This window comes from Phyllobates terribilis, unplaced genomic scaffold, assembly GCF_046119375.1.
Source record: "Phyllobates terribilis strain yellow unplaced genomic scaffold, ASM4611937v1 Scaffold_200__1_contigs__length_3551848, whole genome shotgun sequence".
Taxonomy (NCBI): domain Eukaryota; kingdom Metazoa; phylum Chordata; class Amphibia; order Anura; family Dendrobatidae; genus Phyllobates; species Phyllobates terribilis.
This window is the reverse complement of record NW_027362960.1, coordinates 3,477,392-3,499,622: the sequence shown is the minus strand read 5'-3', so window position 1 is coordinate 3,499,622 and position 22,231 is coordinate 3,477,392. Positions and strand designations below refer to the sequence as shown.

Genomic DNA, 22,231 nt, shown 5'->3' with positions numbered 1-22,231 from the left:
CTTTTTTTACTTTGTCCCACTCTGGGACTTTCACTTTTTTTTTATTCTGATAGCCTGCATAGCATGGGGATGGAGCATCATCCCTGTGCCATACAGGCAGTCAGCGCTGCACAGTGAGAAGATTGTTTGGTCATGCACTGCGCATGACCAAACAATCTTCCTGCTGTCTGGTGACCCGGATGTTGTCATGTCGACATCAGGTTGTCATGGCAACACCCGGGAAGCCGCAGCAGACAGCGCTGGAGGCCGGAAGAGGAGGAGAGTATTGTGATCACCTCCCCTAGCCACCGCAATGATGCGATCGACTTCGATCGCAGCATTGCGGGGGTTAATATGCCGGGAGCGGTGCGGGACCGCTCCCTGCACATTGTCACAGCTGACACCCGGCGGCGATTGCGCCCGCACAGCCTGTGTGCGCGATCGCGATGACTTACTAATACGGGTAAGGCTCTTAAGTCCCAGGGCACAGACACGTATTAGTACGTCATGGGCTTTAAAGGGGTTAATATGGGTCAGATCTTCACCCTGAAACAAATATTGTAGAAGTCACAGACAGATGGAGAAGTCACATCTATGATCAGTAGTGATGAGCGAGTACCGTTATATTCGTAATCGCTATTAGAGATGAGCGGTGTTCGAATCGAACTATTCGCCAATCTCAAATTCGAGCTGTTTTGGGCGGTGTTCGAGCTGTTCGGCGAACACTAACGATTTGAAAAAAATTCGGCTGTTCGAGGTTATGTTCGATAACTGTTCGTGCACCAAAATCATAACTGGATTTTTTCTCAGTAATGCTGAAAATTAATGTTAATACGCAGTTTGAGTGTACAGTGGGGCGGGGGGAGGGGCAGGGGATGGATCTCTGCAGAAATAATGAAGATCTCCATTTTTTTTTCTCTTTCCCGCATTTACAGTGAGGAGGTGCAATCTGTCAGCCTATCAGCAGTGCACACACGGAGCGAACTGCTTTTTTTCACACAAGCAAGGGCATGTGTCATTGGCTGTGTATGTCACATGTCCTTGCCCTATAAGACCCAGCCATTTTCCCCGTCGCCACCATTTTCTCACTGCTGCAGCTGCGTGTTAGACGGCACCGCTGTTGTTGTGTGGATATACTTTGAGTGTTAATTTCAAGCCAATTTTCGCACAAATCTACAGATGGCTTGGGAGTACGGAATAGTTGTGATTGCAGTCCTTTTGAGGACTAGGTTACATCATTTCCTACGACTTTTATAAGGCAGGTCTGTGCTCTTAAATAGATAGGTTGGGAGTAGGGTCTACTTGTAATTGCAGTCCTTTTGAGGGCTAGGTTACATCAGTTCCTATGAGTTTTTGCCAGGCAGGTCTGTGCCAGTGCTGTGCAAGTTTTTTTCACAGCATTTGGCTAAATCTAGCTAAGCAAATCCTTTTTGGTCTCTTGCAGTGTGTTAATCAGTGGAGTAGCCTATCTGTGTTGCAAGCTACAACACCTGTGTATAGAATACAAATTTTTTCACTGCACCATGGCAACTAAAACCTTTTGGGCATAGCATCATTCTATTAGTCCATCTATATATACTAAGCTCCACCAGGTTGCAAATTAAAAATAATTTTTAGCTGCATCTAGCCCTGAAAATAATTTTTTTTCACAATAGTGGTAGCAATAGAAATATGGGGCACGCGCCTGGCAAACAAAAATATACGCTTCATAACAAAAAACACCAGCCTAGCGCACTGCATTAATAAGATGGCATCATAGTCTCTCCCAGTGCTAGGCCTACTACGCCGGCTAGCATTCCTGTGCCTAAAACACAATGTATGGGTCCGCGCTAGCCACGATGCTGAGGGGGTCTAAAGCTGCTGCTAACGCTTTATCACAATTCAATTGGCAGATTTTCACAGAGCTCCTCCCCAACGCCCACCCATCGGGCAACAGTTGTCCACCCTCCCTATGGGATCTAGTGGCGAATAGTTGATGTCATTAATCAGAGCGTCAGTTGCCCCGTCGACGTGGCAAGCATACGGTAAGGCATGGGAAGAGTGGACACGACTAGTAGCAGGCAGACTGGTTGACCAATGTGAACAAGCCAGATCACAAGTCACCATAGAATTTCTCCACCAGCTAATGATGAGGGGCATATCAGGGGCGTCAGGGCAGCGGTGTCTGATCGGAGTAGCCTTTCACTTCCAACTACTGAATTGGGGAGATGTGACAAAGAGATTCATCATCAGACAATCCATAAAAGGTTGGAAAAGGGGTCAGCCAAGTCAGGAGTGTAGACGTCCTGTGTCACTAAAACTGATTTTTCACATCATATCCCTAACACCATTAACATGACACTCACAATTTGAAGCAACACTACTGTCTACTGCATTTGTGATCGCCTTCTTCGGGGCGCTATGCATAAGTGAATTAGTCCCTCAATCCAAAATTACCACCAGTGGAGGCTTATTACACCAGGACGTAGTCATAGCCAATAATGCAATACGTCTACGCATACGCCAATCGAAAACGGTTCCAGCGGGCAGGGGCACTTGGGTACTTCTACAACCCACAAACGGTACACTGAGTCGGGTAACAATAGTAAAAACATATATAACAATCAGATCACAAAGTAATTTCTTCCTATCACACATTGATGGAACGCCATTATCAAGATACCAGTTCCAAGCTATATTTAATAAATGCCTAACATCGGCAGGAAACCACCCCAAAGATTACGGGACACACTCATTCCGCATAGGTGCGGCCACGGAAGCAGCAAGAGCAGGACTGTCAGAAACGGAAGTTCAGAGGATAGGGAGATGGCGATCCACGTGTTTGGCGAGATACATAAGACCGGACTTGTTATCCTAACGTGGTTTGTTTCTTTTACAGGTGACACTAAGCCAACAGTGTGGGTGATAGGCCACTCGTATATATATTGGGCAGAAAAAAGGGCGAAAGTCCGCCCAGGCGGGAGGAAATTAGAGTTTCATAACACATATTTCAACTGGAGAGGTATTAGAGGCCTGCTATGGCCACAGGTACTAATGGAGGTAATCAAGGTAGGGAGAGAGGCAAGAGGTCTGGTCATTTTAGTTATACAGGCCGGGGGAAACAACCTAGGTCATCACAAGAGCGCATAACTAATGGCAATAATGAAACTAGACACTGAGCGCTTCAGAGAATTTTTCACAAAACTAACTATAGTATGGTCAGAGATTGTGCCGATAGCGGTATGGCAAGGTGTGCGAGACATCACGGCCATCGAACGGACAAGGCGGGTAATAAATATTCGGATGGCAAAATTTAGAAGAGACAGAGGCGGTGTAGTGGTACAACACCGACAACTGGAAGGAGATAAAGCAGGCCTCATACGGCCCAACGGTGTTCACTTAATGGATATTGGACTGGACATATTCCTGTCAGGAACAAGCGTTAAGAGTGATGGATGGGGGTCAGAATCCTGCATATGAGTACGCAGGATCCTCCGTGGCCTGGAAATAGAAAGGACATGTTGGAGAGTTACACTTGTTGGCCAACTTGCTGGAGTGGAGACCCAGAGCATGCTGCAACAAGCTGAATTATTTTCGAAATAAAATGCCTTTCTAATGGAATAAGTATAAAGAGTTAATAAAACTGTGACCGATCCTCACCCATCCAGTTGTAAGAGTTAAATTATTGTATTGTCAAGGAAAGGGGGGCGGTAGGGGGGCTGAGCGTCTGGGTTTGGTTGGGGGTCCCCACAGTCTGCCTAGGCTAGATGCATTTAAAAATTCTTATTAGATACACAGGCGGTGCAGCTTGCTTCGCAGCTGGGCTACTACGCTCAAAGTATTGCCTAGGCTAGATGCAGTTAAAAATTCTACGCTGACTAGCAGACACTGAAGCTTTGGAGCAGACCTCTGAGTAAACAGCTCTTCAGACTCAACCATCTGTGTTACCCCGAGCCATAGTGTATGTAGTTTCTTACAGTTAAAAGGGGGGGGGAAGCGACCCAACCCACCTGGAAATGACTATGCCAACGTCACGTAAAACACAGCAAGGGGTCTCCAAAAAGAGTCTCCATTTTTTCCAAAAATTGTGGCACAGACACCACTTAACCCTAGAACGCATACCTGGGGCCTCACAGGCCCGCCCTGTTAATTGTTTTCTATTTTCTGCAAGATTACTTTAGTTAGAATTTTGAAACTCTAGGTATTCCTCATCTATATAGTTGTTTGTCATTTGAGTTTGAGTTATTCCATGTTATTTGCACACGGGCCTAAAAGGCCCCAGGTATGTGAAAGTGTAGATTTTTATGGTCATGCGTTCTAGGGTTAAGTGGCATCAATTGCCCCAGAGTTACTTAAAAAGGTTGGTGAGGTAATTTTACCAAATCCTCAAGCTTTTAGTCTCCCCAGGATGACACAGGGGTAGAAAAGTCCTTGCGAATCCATGATTTGTAAATCTTTATGAACGTGAGTCTGTCTACATTCTCAGTGGACAGCCGCTTGCGCTTATGTCAGCACACCACCAGCAGCGCTGAAAACGCGTTCAGAGAGAACGCTGGCTGCAGGGCATGACAAGATCTCCAAGGCGTGAGTGGCGAGCTCTGGCCATTTTTCCAGATTGGAGTCCCAAAATGAGCAAGGATCCAGTGACAGTCATGGCTTCGATGTTCACTTGGAGATACTCCTGTACCATCCTCTCTAGGCGTTGACTATGTGTCAGACTTCTTCTCTCCTGTGGCCTTGCAAAGGATGGTCTAAAAAAGTGGTGAAACGATTCCACAAAATTGCTGTTACCAGCAGATACTGTGTTACTGTTACGGTTTGAGTGCTGAAGACTCGACAGTCCCACGGTTGGCAAGTTAGAACTGTGAGATTCACTACGTGCACCACTGGTGTTTTGTGGAAAAGCACGTTAGATTCTGCAACAGCGTCTGCTGATACTCCTGCATGCGTGAATCCCTTTCTATGGCAGGAATTATTTCGGAAAATTTACTTTTGTACCGGGGATCTAAGAGTGTGGCAACCTAGTAGTCGGGATTACTTCCAATTCTGACAATCCGAGGGTCATATTGCAGGTAGTGCAGCAAGAAGGCACTCATGTGTCTTGCGCATCCATGAGGACCAAGTCCTTGTTGTGTTGGTAGCGAGGTAAGAATCATGCTTCCTTCCTCTGCCCTCTCCACCCAACCTCGCACAACAGAAATGTGATCAAGGTCTCCCTCATCTGATGAGTCTTCCATGTCCATCGGCAGTTCGTCCTCCACTTCTTCCTCGGCTCCTGCACCTTCCTCAACAGTTTGGCTGCTACCATGCGCCCTGGTTAATCCCTCTCCCCCACCCTCCCATGCCTGCCGCCTTGGTGCTGCTGACCGTCTGGACCTTGGAGATGTTATCCCTTCCGCATACGACTCCTCCTCTTGTCCCACCATCTGACTCTGAATTCTGTTAAATGTGTGCTCCAATATGTAAATCACCGGAATAGTCATGCTGATAATGGCATCGTCGTCAGCACTAAACATCTTTGTCGCCATTTCAAAACTGTGCAGAAGGGTGTGTGGTGCCCCTGAGGGTTCAGTCGCCACAGAGTTACTGCATCTCACCCAGAGGTGTGGTATCTCACCCTCAGGTAAGGAAGAAGCATGGCTCAGGACCCTAACACCTGCATCCAACACATACCCACAGATTGCCCCTAAGGGAGAGCACAGTCCCAGGTCCCTAGCTGGCGGGAGGGTCCTATGTAGTGGGTGCTTAGGGGAGCAGCTTAGGGGAGCACATGACAGGGAGAGTAAAAATAGGAAGCCATCTTAGAAAGAGCAAGCCAGTCAGAGGAGGAGAAGTGACAGGAGCAGAGGCTCTGCATGAGCTCTGCTCCGAAGGCAGGCCTAGCCTGGGAGGCCCAGGACTGAAGGAGAGAAGAGAGGAGTGGGAGCAGGAAGGCTCCAGGAACCGAAGGGACCCTAGGGGTAAGGGCCGTGCAGAAGGCCACCCGTACGCCCGCTGCTACCAGGAGGTAGAGGGGTCAGGCCAGATAGCTGGACAACCAGGTTAAACACGTGAGCCATACAAGGCACGTGTGTGACATTGCCCCAGCGAAGGGCCGCACCCAGGTTTGCAGCATTGTTGCACATGGCCTTCCCTGGTTGCAGGTCCAGTGGAGACAACCATTCATGAAACTGGGTCTCCAGTGCTGACCACAACTCCTCAGCTGTGTGACTCACATTTCCCAGACATTTCAAAGTAAACACCGCCTGATGCCGTTGAGCCCTGCTGCCAGCATAGTAAGGAGGTGTGCAGGATTCCTTCTGCGCAGTTAGAAAGCGGGTGGCATTACCAGACAGGCTTTAGGTGCAGGTGGAGGACCGAGAGGAGGTTGAGGAGGCAGAAGCAGTGGAGGAACTTCGAGATAAAGAGGATTGACGTACAACTCGTGGGGACGGCAAGACTTGGACAGCAGCCCCTTGTCCTGCTGTCACCATAGTTACCCAGTGCCCAGTCAGCAACATGTAACGCCCCTGTCCATGCCTACTCGTCCAAGTGTCTGTGGTGAAATGCACCCTGTCACACACAGAGTTTCTCAAAGAAGCGGTGATGTTGTGTGCGACATGCTGGTGGAGCGCAGGCACAGCTTTCTTTGAGAAGTAGTGCCGACTGGGCATCTGGTACTGGGGCACTGTGACGGACATAAGGTCTCGAAAATCCTCTGTGTCCACCAGGCGGAAAGGCAGCATTTCTGGAGCCAACAGCTTGCAGATGGTGAAATTCAACCTCTTAGCTTTGTCATGGCTAGGAGGAAATGGTCTTTTACTTGTCCACATCTGAGGGACCGAGGGCTGGCTGTTGTGCTTAGACGGGGTTGAGTAGGGTGTCCCCGGCAAACTGCCGGTCTGTGAGGAAGATGCAGGCGGACATGTTAGGTTGCCTTGATCCAAAGGTGGTGCTCTCTATGTCGGAGAGCGCTCAACACCAGCAGGTGTTTCCACTTCCCAATGAACTGACGACCTGCCAATCACACTGGCTGTTGCAGGTAAAGAGGTGGCAGGTCTGCGTCCAAAAACATGTGTGACTGCTGTCCCCCCAGTCAGAGGATGAAGAGGCCGCGGATGCACAAGATGGCGCAGACGGTGGTTGGCCCGGCACGCTAGGCCGCATTGTAGCACAGTGAGCTTCCCACTGCAACTTATGCTTCGTATCCATGTGACGGTTCATGCATGAAGTACTCAAACTATGGATTTTTTGACCTCTACTTAGCTTTTGCTGACAAATGTTACAGATAACACGTGTTGGGTCATCGTTATCGATCTGAAAAAATGCCCAGGCTATGCAAGGCTTAGAGCCCATGCGACCTGAAGAGCCACCACGACTTGTGGTCAGAGGCAGAGTTGTGGTTGAGGATGCAGTTGTTGACGTGCTTCCAGTACTCCGTCTCTGTCCAGGAAGGCGCAACCTAACCTCGTCAATAGCATCTGTGACGCCCTGCTGCGCTTGGTATCACAGATCCTAGAAGACTGCATTGATGGAATCCTCCACAAGAGGCCCCCATAAACATTCACACATCTCCACCTTCCACCTCAGACCAGCAGAGGGAGCCCGTTAGGGATATAAATAGGGAAGGTGGAGCTAGGCAGTTCAGTTCCTGTGAAGAGTTCCTGCCTAAGAGAGGTCAGTCTGCAGTGGAGCTCAGTCTAGTCTAGAGAACTCAGTTAATAGTTCAGCAGTGGAGCACGAGGCTCCTGCTAGCTAGATTCAGGGAGCCCAGTTAGAGCTTAAGGTGTGCCGGCGCCATAAGATCGGTGAAGCGCGGCAAGCTGCCGTTAGTGTGTATAGCCGAGTGAGGGCCCGATTAGGCCGAAGGCGAGTGGAGAGTTAGTACATAGGGGGCAGAGAAGCTTAACCAGCTCACCCCGAAGCATTTACCGGACACCGGATCCGAGCTTACCGGGATCTCTAGGACCCAGTAAGGCATAACCAGAATCCCTGGAGAACTACAAGTCCCAGGATCGCTAAGGTGCTGATACGTAACAGAGCCAGGAGACGCTTAGGCCCCGCATACTGGGAGAGAGAACTCCAAGACAAGGCCCTACCACAAGGTCAACCAGTGCAGGACAGAGACAAAGTTAGGCCTAGCTCCAGGCAGGTCAGAAACTTACTACGCAGAGGCAAGAAACAGGAGGCCCTACACCCGCTCATTGGGGAGGATCCTGATATGCACCCTTCACCCTACAGTGCTCCAGGATGTGCCTGAATTTCCACCAGTAAAAGGTACTGAAGTGAATACCGTTTCCATTCCCGTTCTTCCTCTAACCCAGCTGGGTCTCGCCTGTCCTGCATTCCCCCTGCATACGCTGCCCTGAGGCCTAGCTCCACCTGTGGGGAGCTATACCATCGAGCTGCCTTATCACCGGCCTCAGTGGACTGCTGCAGCGCTGGTGCTTCTCACCAGATACCACAGGTGGCGTCCCGAACTCTTATAATCTTAACAATTATCCACCCTTTTAAAGAGTGACCCCAGTGTAGGGGCCGGGGAGACGACCACCGCGACATCCCCAAGGCCAGGCAAAGGCCTGGGTACCGAGTCATCCCCATCACCTGGGCTAGTCACATCCTCCTTCACCTCCTCTGCTGACCTCATCGACTGGCTGACTGTGGGTTGACAGTAAGTGGGATCTCCAACCTCGTCATCATCACCCTGTGTGTTCTCACACCAGTCGTCCTCAGAGCCAACCTCTTCCTGCCCCGACCGAAAAGTCAAGTTGTCACTCCAATAAGGTATTTGAGTCTCCTCATCGTCTTCATCATTGTCTCCACCAACAGGAGTTACAGTTTGGGAAAGAGGGTCTACATTATGCTCAGAACCTTCTTCATCTGATCCTGGATCCAACTCATAAAGATTCTGGGCATCAGTGCAGATCATTTCCTCGTCTGGATTAACAGAAGCTCTGGAGCAGACCTCCGTTTCCCAGGCTATAGTATGAGTAAACAGCTGTGCAGACTCAACCATCTGTGTTACCCCATACTCAGACGGGAAGCTGGAGACTTGGGAGCTGTGAGGATGCAAGTGCGATTGGGGTGACACCTCTGAGGACTGGAGTATTTGTGATGTTGAGGTGGAGGAGAGCCCACTTGAAGGAGCACTTGATATCCGTTGAAGCACCTGCTGTTTTTGTGCCTCATCTGGAATTTGTAGCGATGGGCGTGTCCGTAAGAAAGGGATCGTATCACATTGTCCATGAAAAGAAGTAGACATCTTAGTTTGGCTGGAAGATGGTCTTTCTTCTGCAGATGTTACTCCCCCCCCCCCCACCGCGGGGGGGCTCGACCCACCAGCGGACAGGCTCCAGTATTGGGAGAGGGGGGCTGGCCGTCAGGGTCCACCGCGGCTCTGGCACAAACCCGGCGACACGGAGGTCGCACGGGCAGGAACGGACTGGCCGTGTCGGCTTCGCACTCCAGCGTAGTCCCTCTGCCCGCTCGCGCCCGTAACCTCAAAGGGATGCGCAAGCGGCTTTTCTTCCCAGGGCTGTTCCCCGCCCAGCAGGAACGTGGGGGAGCTCAGGTCGGCCTTCCACTGTACTCCCTTACCTCCCTCGCCCTCTTTCCTTCTTCCGTTCTCCATCTAACCCCTTGGCTCTGTGGTGTCCGCTCTCCCTCCAGCTCTCTCCTTCTCACAGGTGGACTACTGCGTGTATTCACACTGTGGCGAATCTTTTGGGCCCAGGCATAAGAAGTTGTCAAGGTAATGGTTAATATGTGCCCCCTTAGAAACGTCCATTACAACCCATTCGAGGAAGCAACTAAACGCCTCAAATAGTGAGCAGGATCTGGACCACCCCATGGGCAAACAGCGATCTACATAGTATGCTCCTTCCCAGAAACAGCCCAATAGGTGGACACTATTCGGAGGCACAGGTATTAAGTAACCGGAACGAAGCATCAATGTCTGTTTTGGCCATTAGGCTGACCCTTCCCAACTTCTTGATCCGCCTGATTGCCTTGTCAAAGGATGTACAGTATATACTACTGTACTTGGTTCCACGTCGATGTTGTCATTTACTGACCTGCCCCTTGGATATGACAAATGGTGGATTAGTCCGAATGTATTGGGTTCCGGTTTTGGCACGACTCCCAACGGGGATACCACTACGTCTTGTAAGGAAAGTGTTCTGAATGGAACCGCCATTCTACCTAAAGATATTTCTTTTTTTAATTTTCTTGTCACGACGTCTGGGTGTTGGTAGGCTGATTTTAGATTTTTACTCCAGCCTTTCTTGATTTTAGAAGGGCATGACATGCCTATATCTGAGTCTCCCCCCTCCTTTTACTCCTCCACCTCTTTTCTTTTCACATGACTATATGTACTTGTCACTTTTCCATGTGTTAGTTGTGTCTTCTGAGCAGTTTGTCAGCTTACATACCCGTACATACGGGTGTTCTGCAAACCGAACCGAACTCGAACACTACGGGGGTGGCTCAACACTAATCATTATACTCGTAACGAGTACTTTATACTCGGTATTCGGCACGAATACGCGATTATTACAATGTAAGTCAATGGGAAATGCAAGTAACTTTCTGCTGGACCCTACTAAGGGGCCTGGGGGCCTGAGGAAAATGCTGAAATGGATGGGAAAGTGATGAAACAGAATAGAAGAGCCTGGAGAATGTGCCTGCATGCATTTTTGACTCGCATATGGTTTCTGGGAATAAGTTTGTCGCAGTATTACGCCACTTTTACAGACACACAAGAACAACTACCAAACCTAACCTAAATTGCATTTAACAGGCCAAAACGGTTAAGAAACAGGTTTTTCCTGCACAATAACTTGTATATAAGGCTAAATAAACCAGAGAAACCAAAAAAATATGCCTTTCAGCGTTTGTTCACACATACTGTTGTGGCTTTTTTTTGCTTTTTACAATTGGGAGGGTCCTCACTTATACATTTTGTAGGTCCCTCTCTCATACATCATTTTTAGTTCGCTATTACCCAGCACTTTACAACTCAGCTAGAACGTACTAGTAGGTATGTTGATCTTTGACCCAAGAGGCCTCAGGTGGCTCTATAACATGCGTTTTGGACAGACAGCTGTTATTTAGACATTTGGGCAGTTCCTCCATCATTGTAAACTGCTATTGAATATGTATTCCACTATCTGAGTGTCAATGTGCCCATTGTAGCGTTGGGTTGACCCTCCTCCTCCTACTCCTCCACCACCATGTGATACTGTGGCCTTAAATTCAAAATGTTCAGAGGCCCTGCAGTAGGCAGGAAAGCTGAGTTTTGTGAGAGCCCTCATGTGGCCCTGTAACATACATTTTGAAGTGCCCTCCTCTAGAGATTTTTGGAGGTCCCTCTTGTGTACATTTGAGAGTGCCCTCACTTATTCATATTACAGGGCCCTCACTCTATTATTTAACTAATTTAAGAGCAGAGACTACAGAGAAAAAGGCCAAGAGACATGGAGTACTAGAAGGTAGCAGTGAGTGCAGCCTGCGATCCTCAGGTATGGCTGAACTCCGTGAACTGGAAAAATAAAGCTGCACTAGTTAACTGGATGACGAGCTCAAATATATCACTTGTGCAAGTCAATGGACAAAGGATATATGGTGACCCCCCCCCTCCAGGAGGGTTGGAGAAGTTTCTCCAAATGGCTCAGAGATTTTGATTGTCAATATTCCCAAGATTATATAAGAAGCATCGGGCCTAGTGCAGAATGTGCATCATATTTCCAAAAACTACTCCTGGGGGCTGTGTCATAGGTGCAGGGAGAATCCTTGACAAGGGCATCCCTTGTCAAACATTATCTACGATGGAGTACTGTAGAAGTTGTGGCCCTCAATTCAAGTTTTCAGAGGGCCATCAGTCGGTTATGAACAGTCAGTGTAAATTTCTATTGAATATGTATCCCCTATCTCAGTTACAATGTGGCACAAGCCAGGCATGTTTTTTGCCAAATAGGGTGACTGACAGTACATTTCTATTGAATATGTATCTCCTATCTCAGTCACAATGTGACACAACCTGTGACAAGGGCCTCCAATGACAAATATTAATTTGGTAGGACCAATGTACATTCCAGATTTGTTCACTACACAATGTGTATAGGGTTTGTAAAAATTAGCCCTATGGGCTGAGTCATGGTTGACGAAGGAAGGAAACGGGTTTTTATGGTTAACAGCAGTAGCATGAATCTGCATTTTTGGTGAATTTAGGTTGGCTTGCTGTCATCTGGAGGAATTACAAACTGTGGAGATATCCAGTCCTTGTTGAATTTAATTAGAGTAAGTCTGTCTGCATTTTCCGTGGAGAGGCGTGTGCGCCTATCAGTGATTATTGCCCCAGCGGAACTGAAAACACGCTCAGACACCACACTAGCAGCCGGGCAGGCCAGCACCTCCAAAGCATATAAGGAGAGGTCGGGCCAAGTTTTCAGCTTAGACACCCAATAATTAATGGGAACTGAAGCGTCAGAAAGGATACACGTATGGTCACTTAAGTAACCCTTGACCATGTTCTGCGACTTATCCCTCCTGGGCATGTTTATAGGCACAGATAGCCCTTGCTGTGTTACTGGTCTATGGAAAATTGACTAATTTGTGCACATTTTCCCCCCACCTCTGTTAGAGCTGGGTTCGTGTCTCTCCCCATTATCCCTTGGTGTTGAAAAGAGCTGGTACCTCTGCCACCAGCATTGTCTGAGGGTGATATTTTCAGCAACTGATCTACAACGACCTTCTTGAACGATTGCATTGTAAAACTTTTTGTAGACTCCAAAAGGAGAGAGGGAAATTTCTCCTTGTACTGTGGATCGAGAAAGGTGGCCAACCAGTATAAAGTTGTTGGATAAAATGTGTATCACACGAGGCTCTTGCCACAGACACTTACAGATGAACTGTGCCAAGTGGGCCAAGCTGCAAAAAGGCAAATATTCTGTGTCCCCAACAGTAGAAAAATTACCCATTTTGTGGGTGCATGGCTGGGTATTTACGCTTTCTTTCCAAGCTCTCAGGCACGAACAATTGGACGCTTTGCTGGAACAAGGACGTGGATGTGGTTGATGTTTGTTGTGTGTGAGCAAAAGCAGCTTGTGGGCAGAAGGTATGAGTGCCTGCTTCCTGAACAGCAGATTCTGAAGGACATAGCCCAGGCGACATGGCATTGGTTTGACCCGCAGACGCAGATTTGGTACCCTGGTGTTCCGCCCACCTACTAGAGTGCTTGGCTGCCATGTGGTTTCGCATACTGGTGGTGCTTAGGTTGCCTTTGCCCTGGCCTCTGCTCAACTTTGTAGCATGTGCCATACCATGTTTTTCTCTGAAGGACTTTCAGAAAAAAAATTCCACACAGCAGCTGAACGCCCCCTTGCCCAGACTTTGTGCACAGCGGGGGGGCTCTTGGGAACAGTTGACCCAGTTCTCACTCTGGGCATCAACGCACGCCACCTCATCTTGTGCCTCTTCAATGCTGCACGGTGATAGTCCAGAGCCTAAAGGATACGTAACAAACAGATCCTCGGAGTGGCCAAACTTGGGGTCATATGTCTCCTGTGACTGATAATGGCTAGAGGAAGGAGAACCAGCTTCAGGATTGGATGGGCCAGCCTTCTGTGTATCCACAGTAGACTGTGTGGTCGTGGAAGATTTGTTGCTGCTTGACAAATGCGTAGAAGCCTTGTCTGCTATCCAAGACAGAATCTGCTCTCGCTCTTGTGGCTTCCACACACATTTACGTTCCAGACCGGGAAATTTTTCCAGGAACATAGTGGATGCATCAAGCTTCTTCTGACCTGACACAGACTGAGTGCCTTCTCGCGCACCACTGACAACACCACGTCCATGTCCACGTCCCTTAATAACAGGCTTTTTTTGGCATTTTGGGTTTTGTTGACAGATTTTCAGATGATGAATGCACAAGCAAAGCTAGCTGTCACAGCCAAAATAGTGGTTAAAATGGTCTGGTGCATGCTTTGTAGTGGGCAGTATGAAATGTTTGGACTACTGCTTGTGTAAGACACTCAACGATTTTTTAAGTGGACTAATATGGACAGAAGGCAGACGGACACCCCAAAAACAGCGGGGAAAATGGTCTGGTGAGTGTTTTGTTGCAGGCAGTAGGAAATGTTTGGACTACTGCTTTGTTTAGGGCACAAAACGCTTTTTTAAGTGGACTAATTTGGACAGAAGGCAGGCTCTGACCCCTAAAACAGCAGGGAAAATAGACCGGTGCTAAAAAAAAAAAAAAAAAAAAAAAAGGCAGCACAAAATGCTACTTCTGTGTGTGCTGGTAAAATATTGCTGTGCCTCTGACAAGAGCTGTTTTAAGATGGAAACTGGAAGAACACTTTAACCTCTCCCTACCTAATACACAATCTCTCCCTCCTTGTACTCTCACTTTGTAGTGTGCCTTCAGCTCTGAAAAGAGCTATTTTTTGGTGGTATTATACAGCTAGTGAGTGGCTCCTTTAAACACATAACTAGTATACACTGCAGGTAGGCTTTACAAGGGCTTTTGTTTTATCAAGAGGCCTAAACACTCTCCCTAGCAGCTCGGCAATCTCTCCCTATGCTTATAGAATGCAGGCTCCAAAAGCAATGTGCACAAAATGGCGGCGGCAGGGCTTAAATAGACCCTAAGACGCTGGGCGGCCAGCCAAGCACAGTAATGCCACAACCAAGATGTCTGCAGCATTACTGTGATTGGTTAAGAAGCCCAGCATGTTTAGTGGCTGCAAAGGAGGCGCCAAAACTGCAGGGTGGGACATCCGAATATAGCGAGGTGAGTACACACATACTCGAAATATAATGAGTAATCCGAATACCGTACTATCCGTGCGAATAGTAATGAATACACTCGCTCATCACTAGTCCGTACCTTCTCCAAACATTACAGACTAGACTTAACGTCTGTTAAAGATTTGGCCTTTGGTATAAAAGTTCTCCAGGCTATTATCTCTCCTTAAACATTAGTCTTTGGTATTCCTCCTGTGGTGCTGTCCATGGGGGTAATTGGAGAAAACAGAATTAGACTTACCGGTAATTTGGTTTCTAATAACCCACCACGACAGCACAGGTAATTCCCTCACCTTGCTCAATTATTTACTGCATTACTTTGAATCAGGTGAAAATAAACATAATTTGAAGCATTCATACTCTTATGGTCCTTTATAATAACCCTGGAGAGAGGATGTGGGAGGGGATTTTTGACCTCTTTGTGTTTACTGTCCCTAGGCTATTACGGTGGGGTGATATCTTGCTGTGGTGCTGTAGTGGTGGGTTATTAGAAACCAAATTACTGGTAAGTCTAAGTCTATTTTTATCTTGCCTGATAACTGAGGTAAAAATTAAAATGGCGTCCCTTCCCCACAGTGCAATTAAAACATGGAGTGAATAAACGCTGTAACATACCTGGCGGCGTCCTTGCATAGTGGTCCATTTCCCACTGTGCAGGAGCGCGCACTTGATCTCCTGTCCAGAATGTCTCTCTGGCTTCCCTCCATGCTGTCTGTTTGTGTCTGTCTCTGCTGCTTAAGGGCGGCGCCCGATCACTTCCTGCTTTTTGTACCTGCTGTGGGTCACACCCCTTGTGCGTCCTCAGCCTATTGCTGTCTGACACTTGGTATATAGCTCAGCAGCTCCCTTCTATCCCTGCCTGAGCATAGTGTTTTCCTTCAGTGTGTGTTTGCACTCTGAAGGTGCCAGGTCCCGTCTTTGTTTCCTTGTCTGCCTTTCCTGGAGGCTGTATTTCCAGGCCTGTCTGAACTTAGTCCTGTATGTCTCCTGCTTTGCGGTATCAGCTCCCGTGTCTGAACTGTGTCCTGTATGTCTCCTGATTTGCGGTATTAGTTCCCGTGTCTGAACTGAGTCCTGTATGTCTCCTGCTTTGCGGTATTAGTTCCCGTGTCTGAACTGAGTCCTTTCTGTGTATCTTGTCTGTCCTGTCTGAACACGCTCCTTGCCTGTTCGTCCCGCCTCTCTGGGGGCAGTATTCCCAGACCCGCTCCTGTATCCCGCTGCAGTGTCGGTCTCCTCCGTACACTCAGTTCCAGTCTGAACTCTCTCCTATCCTTTACCTGTTTTTCCTCTATGTCCGTTCCCTTCCTTTTTCTGCAGAGTCTGAACTCGTACCTAACTCCTGCCTGTTGTCTCTGTACTCCCGTTTGTGAGTTTGTGGTCCACTCGCTACTTCACTGCAAGTACCCTGTGGGTGTCTGGCTCTGTCTTTCCCTTCCTGTCTGTTCCGTGTGAACAGAGTCCTGTCCTGCCCTGCTTCTGCCCGCTGCTCCGGCAGTCCTGTCCTGCCCTGCTTCTGCCCGCTGCTCCGGCAGTCCTGTCCTGCCCTGCTTCTGCCCGCTGCTCCGGCAGTCCTGTCCTGCCCTGCTTCTGCCCGCTGCTCCGGCAGTCCTGTCCTGCCCTGCCTGTACCCTTCTGCCTGTATTGTTCCTGAGTCCCGGTGTGTACTGGGTCCTATCCCGCCTGTGTTCCTACCTGCTAGTGCCTCCCTGTCTGCACTCTTGCTGTGCTTGCCTATACCCCCCTGCCTGCTTACCCGCCTGCCTGCATACCAGTCGTGCCTGCCTATACCCACCAGTCAGTGTGCCAGCCTACCAGTCTGTTCCTGTATTCCCCTGTGTGGGTCAACAGCCGTGTCCGGGGTCTGTCCTGGAGTAGCACCTGGTCCCTCTGCTCGGTTCCTCCTTGGTGCACTGGCGTCGTATGCCGTCGTGCGACCCTGGTCGGATCGGGTGAATACCTAGTTACGCCCCTCCAGGCATTCACTCTCCGGCACGGTCCAGTGGAATCACTACCAATCACACGCACACGCCGCTTAGCCCGGGCGTGTGCATAACAGCATGCTCAGGCCATGGTTCCCGTTGAGCCCCACGGCCTTCGCTCTTTGAGAAGTTTTTCCAGCGAATACATGCATTAAAATAAATAAATAAATTTTTTTCCCCCTTTAGCTGAGTTCCAGGCGAATTACGCACCCGTCCAGATGGATCTATCAGCTCTCGTTCCTGCGGATCCGCCACGTTACTATGGGGATCCAAGACAGTGTCGTGCATTTGTGGAGCAATGCATGCTACACTTTAAGGCCTACCCTCTCTATTTTCCTTCCGATTGGGCTAAAGTGGCCTTTATGATTGACTACCTAGCGGGTGATGCCTTGAAATGGGTCACCCCCCTATGGGAAGCATGGGATCCTGTCATCCTTGACCTGCAGGCCTTCCTGGTGGCCTTTCGTATGGTCTTCGAGGACCCTAACTCTGAAGCCCCTGCTGAAGCTTCACTTCCCAATATCCCGGAGCAGCCCCGACGGGTAATGTGTGTGGGTAGCGCAATAGTCCTCCAGCCCAATGAGACTACTGCCCACCCAGAATCCTCACAGGGTGACTACGCTTTCCGGAATACTTCTCTCAACCTCAAGAGGCAGTCCAGACGTGCTAGACTTAGAGGCAAGCCGTCACGCCAGGGTCTGTCCTCCCTGAGACCTCCTGACCTCAACCTTGAAGTCCCTACTGAAGCTTCATCTCCCTGTATCCCGGAGAAACCCCAATGGGTAATGTGCGTGGGTAGTGCACCAGTTCTCCTGGCTGAAGAGACTTCTGCCCATCCAGACTCCACACAGGAGAACTTCCTGCACCCGGCATCAGATGCTTCTCTCTCTTTAACCGGTGTGCATGTCCAAGGATGCTCCAAAGTGGTAGTTACCTCCGAGTCTCTACACCCCTCCGACCAGGCGGAGGATCTCCAGTTGTCTCCTGAACCCTTCGGGGTGCTACCTGGTAGCGAAAGGACAGAGACTCTCCTATACTCTGTACCTGATACCTCGCTCGCTTCGTCCAGTGAGTCCAACCTAGTGTACTCCGAAGCAGAGGTTACTCCTGAGTCTCTACACCCCTCCGACCAGGCGGAGGACCTCCAGTTGTGTTCAGAATCCTTCGGGGTGCCACCTGGTGGTGAATGGACAGAGACTTTCCTATACTCTGTACCTGATACCTTGCTCGCTTCGTCCAGTGAGTCCAACCTAGTGTACTCCGAAGCAGAGGTTACTCCTGAGTCTCTACACCCCTCCGACCAGGCGGAGGACCTCCAGTTGTGTTCAGAATCCTTCGGGGTGCCACCTGGTGGTGAATGGACAGAGACTTTCCTATATCCTGTACCTGATACCTCGCTCGCTTCGTCCAGTGAGTCCGACCTAGTGTACTCCGAAGCAGAGGTTACTCCCGAGTCTCTACACCCCTCCGACCAGGCGGAGGACCTCCAGTTGTGTTCAGAACCCTTCGGGGTGCCACCTGGTGGTGAATGGACAGAGACTTTCCTATACTCGGTACCCGATACCTCGCCTGCTTCCTCCAGTGAGTCTGACCTAGTGTACTCTGAAGCAGTTGTTTTCTCTGAGCCTCTGCACTCTTCTGACCCGGCGGAGGACCTCCAGTTGTTTCCTGAATCCTCCGGGGTACCACCAGATAACAAAGAGACAGTGACTTTTCCTCATTATGTACCTGATAACCCGTCTATTTTTTCCTGTGAGCTTGACAAGATGTACCTCGAAGCAGAGATTACCCTCAAGTCTCTGTCCCCCTCCAACCCAGTGAACGACTGGTCCTCGAATTCCCTGCGGAAGATTCTGGCAGGCCTGAAGAAGAGGGGGCGTAAGGGGGGAGGTACTGTAACATACCTGGCGGCGTCCTTGCATAGTGGTCCATTTCCCACTGTGCAGGAGCGCGCACTTGATCTCCTGTCCAGAATGTCTCTCTGGCTTCCCTCCATGCTGTCTGTTTGTGTCTGTCTCTGCTGCTTAAGGGCGGCGCCCGATCACTTCCTGCTTTTTGTACCTGCTGTGGGTCACACCCCTTGTGCGTCCTCAGCCTATTGCTGTCTGACACTTGGTATATAGCTCAGCAGCTCCCTTCTATCCCTGCCTGAGCATAGTGTTTTCCTTCAGTGTGTGTTTGCACTCTGAAGGTGCCAGGTCCCGTCTTTGTTTCCTTGTCTGCCTTTCCTGGAGGCTGTATTTCCAGGCCTGTCTGAACTTAGTCCTGTATGTCTCCTGCTTTGCGGTATCAGCTCCCGTGTCTGAACTGTGTCCTGTATGTCTCCTGATTTGCGGTATTAGTTCCCGTGTCTGAACTGAGTCCTGTATGTCTCCTGCTTTGCGGTATTAGTTCCCGTGTCTGAACTGAGTCCTTTCTGTGTATCTTGTCTGTCCTGTCTGAACACGCTCCTTGCCTGTTCGTCCCGCCTCTCTGGGGGCAGTATTCCCAGACCCGCTCCTGTATCCCGCTGCAGTGTCGGTCTCCTCCGTACACTCAGTTCCAGTCTGAACTCTCTCCTATCCTTTACCTGTTTTTCCTCTATGTCCGTTCCCTTCCTTTTTCTGCAGAGTCTGAACTCGTACCTAACTCCTGCCTGTTGTCTCTGTACTCCCGTTTGTGAGTTTGTGGTCCACTCGCTACTTCACTGCAAGTACCCTGTGGGTGTCTGGCTCTGTCTTTCCCTTCCTGTCTGTTCCGTGTGAACAGAGTCCTGTCCTGCCCTGCTTCTGCCCGCTGCTCCGGCAGTCCTGTCCTGCCCTGCTTCTGCCCGCTGCTCCGGCAGTCCTGTCCTGCCCTGCTTCTGCCCGCTGCTCCGGCAGTCCTGTCCTGCCCTGCTTCTGCCCGCTGCTCCGGCAGTCCTGTCCTGCCCTGCTTCTGCCCGCTGCTCCGGCAGTCCTGTCCTGCCCTGCCTGTACCCTTCTGCCTGTATTGTTCCTGAGTCCCGGTGTGTACTGGGTCCTATCCCGCCTGTGTTCCTACCTGCTAGTGCCTCCCTGTCTGCACTCTTGCTGTGCTTGCCTATACCCCCCTGCCTGCTTACCCGCCTGCCTGCATACCAGTCGTGCCTGCCTATACCCACCAGTCAGTGTGCCAGCCTACCAGTCTGTTCCTGTATTCCCCTGTGTGGGTCAACAGCCGTGTCCGGGGTCTGTCCTGGAGTAGCACCTGGTCCCTCTGCTCGGTTCCTCCTTGGTGCACTGGCGTCGTATGCCGTCGTGCGACCCTGGTCGGATCGGGTGAATACCTAGTTACGCCCCTCCAGGCATTCACTCTCCGGCACGGTCCAGTGGAATCACTACCAATCACACGCACACGCCGCTTAGCCCGGGCGTGTGCATAACAAACGCAAATCCTTTTATTTTTGTTTGTTTTGTTTCTTTGGCAAGCGATGTGGGAAGGGTATTGGTTTCAACGTTAAAAGTTGTCAATATGATCCAGTTGCCTCTTCTCCCTCCAAAACCCCGTAGAACAAACAACGACATTCATATGATGAAGTTCGGACACAGGTTTAAAATACTGTAATATATAATTACTAGATTTAGGCCCGATGCTATGGCATCGGGAGGGTGGTAATGTCACGATGGGGGCAGGCTTTGCAGCATTGAGAATCCCCCCCCCCCCCCCATGTGCTCACCCACCTATCCACTTTCTCTTTTTCCCCCATGTGCTCACCCACCTATCCACTTTCTCTTTTTTTCCCGTCTGTGCTCTCTTCTTTGACCTGTGTACCCCACGTACTATCCCCCTTGTCTGCTATCTCTCTCCACCCCTGTGCTGTCTTCTTCCCTCTTTTGTTCTTTCGTTTGAGCTGTCTCCCCCCTGTGTGTCCCCTTTCCTAAGTGCACTCATCCCTCCCCCTTTGTTAAAAAGAAAGCAAAGTAGATAAAGGTAACATTTTATTAACATTGTATCCACATAAGGACAAAAAAACACATTTTATTCTATAATCTATGTCTATCTATCTATCCCTGTATCTATTATATATGTATTTTATATTGATCTATCATATATCTGTCTATATCATGTTATTTGTCTGTGTCTCAATCTATATTTAATGTATGTGTGTCATTTCTATCTATCTCATGTATGTCTCATTGATGTATCTCATATGTATCTATCATCTATGTATCTCATATCTATCTAGCTATCTATTTATCTATGTATGTCTATATCTATATATCTCTATGGACCACACCCTGAGGTGGAGATATGGTGAACAGCCATCCCGCCCATCTCTTTAGCTGTTCACAAAAAAACACAGCCCTGTTAAAGTTAATTTAAGTCTCTCAGCATCTGTGACATTGGAGCATTAATTCCGGGTTCATATCACCAAGCTTTACAAACTGGATGACACATCTCCCCTGTGATCACCTTACAATATTAAATATCTGTCACATAATCTATCTATATCTATCTCCTAGCTATGAAACATCTATCTATGTGTATGTGCATCTATCTATCCACCTACAGTTAGGTCCATATATATTTGGACAGAGACATTTTTCTAATTTTGGTTCTAGACATTACCACAATGAATTTTAAACAAAACAATTCAGATGCAGTTGAAGTTCAGACTTTCAGCTTTCATTTGAGGGTATCCACATTAAAATTGGATGAAGGGTTTAGGAGTTTCAGCTCCTTAACATGTGCCACCCTGTTTTTAAAGGGACCAAAAGTAATTGGACAGATTAAATAATTGTAAATAAAATGTTCATTTCTAGTACTTGGTTGAAAACCCTTTGTTGGCAATGACTGCCTGAAGTCTTGAAATCATGGACATCACCAGACGCTGTGTTTCCTCCTTTTTGATGCTCTGCCAGGCCTTCACTGTGGTGGTTTTCAGTTGCTGTTTGTTTGTGGACCTTTCTCTCTGAAGTTTAGTCTTTAACAAGTGAAATGCATGCTCAATTGGGTTGAGATCAGGTGACTGACTTGGCCATTCAAGAATATTCCACTTCTTTGCTTTAATAAACTCCTGGGTTGCTTTGGCTTTATGTTTTGGGTCATTGTCCATCTGTAGTATGAAACGACGACCAATCAGTTGGGCTGCATTTGGCTGGATCTGAGCACACAGTATGGCTCTTAATAAATCAGAATTCATTTGGCTGCTTCTGTCCTGTGTCACATCTTCAATAAACACTAGTGACCCAGTGCCACTGGCAGCCATGCATGCCCAAGCCATCACACTGCCTCCGCCGTGTTTTACAGATGATGTGGTATGCTTTGGATCATGAGCTGTACCACGCCTTCGCCATACTTCTCTCTTTCCATCATTCTGGTAGAGGTTGATCTTGGTTTCATCTGTCCAAAGAATGTTCTTCCAGAACTGTGCTGGCTTTTTTAGATGTTTTTTTTAGCAAAGTCCAGTCTAGCCTTTTTATTCTTGATGCTTATGAGTGGCTTGCACCATGCAGTGAACCCTCTGTATTTACTTTCATGCAGTCTTCTCTTTATGGTAGATTTGG

General features: G+C 48.8%; 1 protein-coding gene and 1 long non-coding RNA gene across 2 annotated transcripts in view; one reads left to right on the top strand and one right to left on the bottom strand.

Moving 5' to 3' along the window:
* Positions 1 to 15,728, bottom strand: part of LOC141213634 (dynein axonemal heavy chain 7-like) — a 27,401-nt gene extending 11,673 nt beyond the window's left edge. Inside the window, exon 1 of the mRNA XM_073665248.1 lies at positions 15,358 to 15,728. Coding sequence (XP_073521349.1) covers positions 15,358 to 15,449 — 92 coding nt within the window. The 5' untranslated portion in view covers positions 15,450 to 15,728. The remainder of the gene's footprint in view (positions 1 to 15,357) is intronic.
* LOC141213642 (uncharacterized) overlaps positions 14,658 to 22,231 on the top strand; it is a 21,797-nt gene continuing 14,223 nt past the window's right edge. The window contains exons 1-2 of the long non-coding RNA XR_012283065.1: positions 14,658 to 14,728; positions 15,181 to 15,247. This is a non-coding gene — a long non-coding RNA (uncharacterized lncRNA). The remainder of the gene's footprint in view (positions 14,729 to 15,180; positions 15,248 to 22,231) is intronic.